The 2,453-nt window shown below is 35.1% G+C and overlaps 1 protein-coding gene across 1 annotated transcript in view; it reads right to left on the reverse strand.

Moving 5' to 3' along the window:
• Positions 1 to 300: 300 nt before the first annotated feature.
• CAMKMT (calmodulin-lysine N-methyltransferase) overlaps positions 301 to 2,453 on the reverse strand; it is a 222,272-nt gene continuing 220,119 nt past the window's right edge. The window contains exon 11 of the mRNA XM_074863564.1: positions 301 to 2,368. Coding sequence (XP_074719665.1) covers positions 2,291 to 2,368 — 78 coding nt within the window. The 3' untranslated portion in view covers positions 301 to 2,290. The remainder of the gene's footprint in view (positions 2,369 to 2,453) is intronic.

Raw genomic sequence — 2,453 nt, forward strand, 5'->3', positions numbered from 1 at the left:
TCAAGAAGAGAGCTTGCTTATGTACCTCTAAAAATATCTACACAGATCAAACCTGCAAGCACTTATGTAGATGAGTAACTTTACTGCCTGTGGAGCTCCAATGTGAGTTTGCAGGATAAAGCCTAAATGCATCTTTGGTAAACAAGCCATCAATTACACACTTTAGGAATGGCAGCACCTGTGCAAAGCCTTCAACTCAAAACGACAGACACTAAAGAAATAAAAAGCAATTATCAGCTACTAATTTGAGTAAAACTGTTTTCTTCTTAAAGCTGAAAACACAATTTTCAGTGACACTGGTTCTATTTTTGGCAATTAACAATCTTTATTAGATTATTGTACAGCAGACATTCAAGCCCTCTCAAAAAGAAAAGGTTCACAAATTTTAATATTTCACTATTTTTCACACTCCTTTGTTGATTATAAAGATTTTCTTGTACATGTTTTTAGAGAAAATAAAGGCACTGCTGTGTGGGACAAACAAAACAAAACTAATTAAACTAAAGCCACATCCACAGCAATTTTAAATTACTCCTAAATGCTTTTGATTTCTTACTAGACAAGTATCTTCCAACAAGAGTTTGAATATGAAACTCATACCAGCTATAGGGGAGACATACTACTCAGTTCTAGGATAAATGGTTGGTTTGCATTGCCCCTGGTCTTTATCTAACACTGAGAATAGCCTGCTTTTTATCAAAAGAGGAATAAATTGCTGTTATTGTGATGTTAGCCCATCACTTGGCATTGCAATTCAAGTTTTTGTGAGACAGAAATGTATGATCTAACTGCGACTTGACCTATGCCTTCTGAGATCCATCTAGGTGCTCTAATGGAGCATAAAAAGTATTGAATACAAGGACATGCAAACCGGTAGTGAAGAAATTTGTTTGAGAAGAAGAGCGAAGAGAAAGGGACTCTCATGAGCTCGTGGTTTACATGCTACCAAATTTGTTAAATATGGAAGAAAGCTTATTGCCGAACTGCAGTTCTTTTAATTAATGTATTTCAGGATGATTGTCTACACCTCCTTGCATCTAGTACCTCCCTCTCTCTGTCATGGTCTCTGCCTCGCTCTATTTCATCATTTTAAAACTGTTGTGGTTTAAGAGGCTGTACAGCCTTCTTTAATCATCCAGGTTGTTTTTCTGAGAAATCATTAAAATGGTCTATTAAACTGTTAAGAAAATAAGAAATTGCTCTTGCTTCTTTGTAGGGTTTTTGTCTTTTCCAGTACAGGAAAAGTCACATTAAATGTTTATCAAATACTTGGGCCACAATATATTGCAATATAAAGTAATTCAAGGGAGATAGTTTGATTACACTACAAAATCCTTCAGTTGTTATAGCATTTCTTGGAATCTATCAGAAAAGGATGTATTTTTTTAAAAGCGATATCTAGGATAGTAGCATTTAGATTTTAGCCCTGATAAAGGCTCACTTTCCATTCATAGTCAGAACCTAAATGTGCTCTTCTTGTACCTAAACAGATAATAAGCACTCAGCACACTCCCCCTTCTTGACACAACACACTGAGACTAATCACACATAATTGGAGAGGAGGAGCAGAGGGGCTGGGCAGGCTATTGTGTCCAAAGGACAAATGGTCAGTTTATGAGGCTTTTGTCTGATGTATAATTTCTTATACATCTACAGGAGGAAAAGTCCTGCTGGAAAAGAACATACATACACACACATATATATAAAGCCTTCAACATTGAAGCAAATGAGGACATTTCAATCATGGATAGAAAAATCCACAGTAGAATTAAAAAAAAAAAAAAAAAAAGGCAAAAAAATCCAAGCATTCAATAGGTGCACTTTTGAAAGATCTTAAGACAACTATTTCCTTACTAATGAAATGTGAATGCCTTTACTACTTTACAACCCGTTACATAAGCCCACAAAGTATACTATTCACATATTTTCAAATATACCCCAAAAATAACATTTAAAGAGACTAACAAAGTACCTGCAAGTTTAAAGGTGCAAAAGCGAAGGAAGCCAGCTTTACACCTTTGTTAATGCATACATGTGAAGTCTGACTGGTTTTAGGCTGGAATATAATTGAAAAAATACGTTCTAAAAGGATACAAAAAAGATGCCTCAATGTTTACACTCTGTGAAACAAGCCATGATATCTTCCTCAGCATTTAGATTAGAAATATTTCTCTAATGATGGCTCAGGAACAAAAGGGGGGAATTGAACCCTTCCCACCCCCTGACCATCCACATACATGGATTAATTTTCAGTAGTCCACCTTAAAACAAACAAAAGAAGTGTCATCTTCTATCTGTGTTTGGTTAAAACGAGAAGAAAAGGGTAATGGAGGTTTTCCTCATATGTATCTTTTTCTTCATTTTTCAACTGCAAATAAAAAATGGATAAAGTGAGCAAACTGCATGAAAGCATTTTTAAAATAGACAGTTCTTACTTAACTATATTCCTTAGA

This window comes from Strix uralensis, chromosome 3 (genome assembly GCF_047716275.1).
Source record: "Strix uralensis isolate ZFMK-TIS-50842 chromosome 3, bStrUra1, whole genome shotgun sequence".
Classification (NCBI taxonomy): domain Eukaryota; kingdom Metazoa; phylum Chordata; class Aves; order Strigiformes; family Strigidae; genus Strix; species Strix uralensis.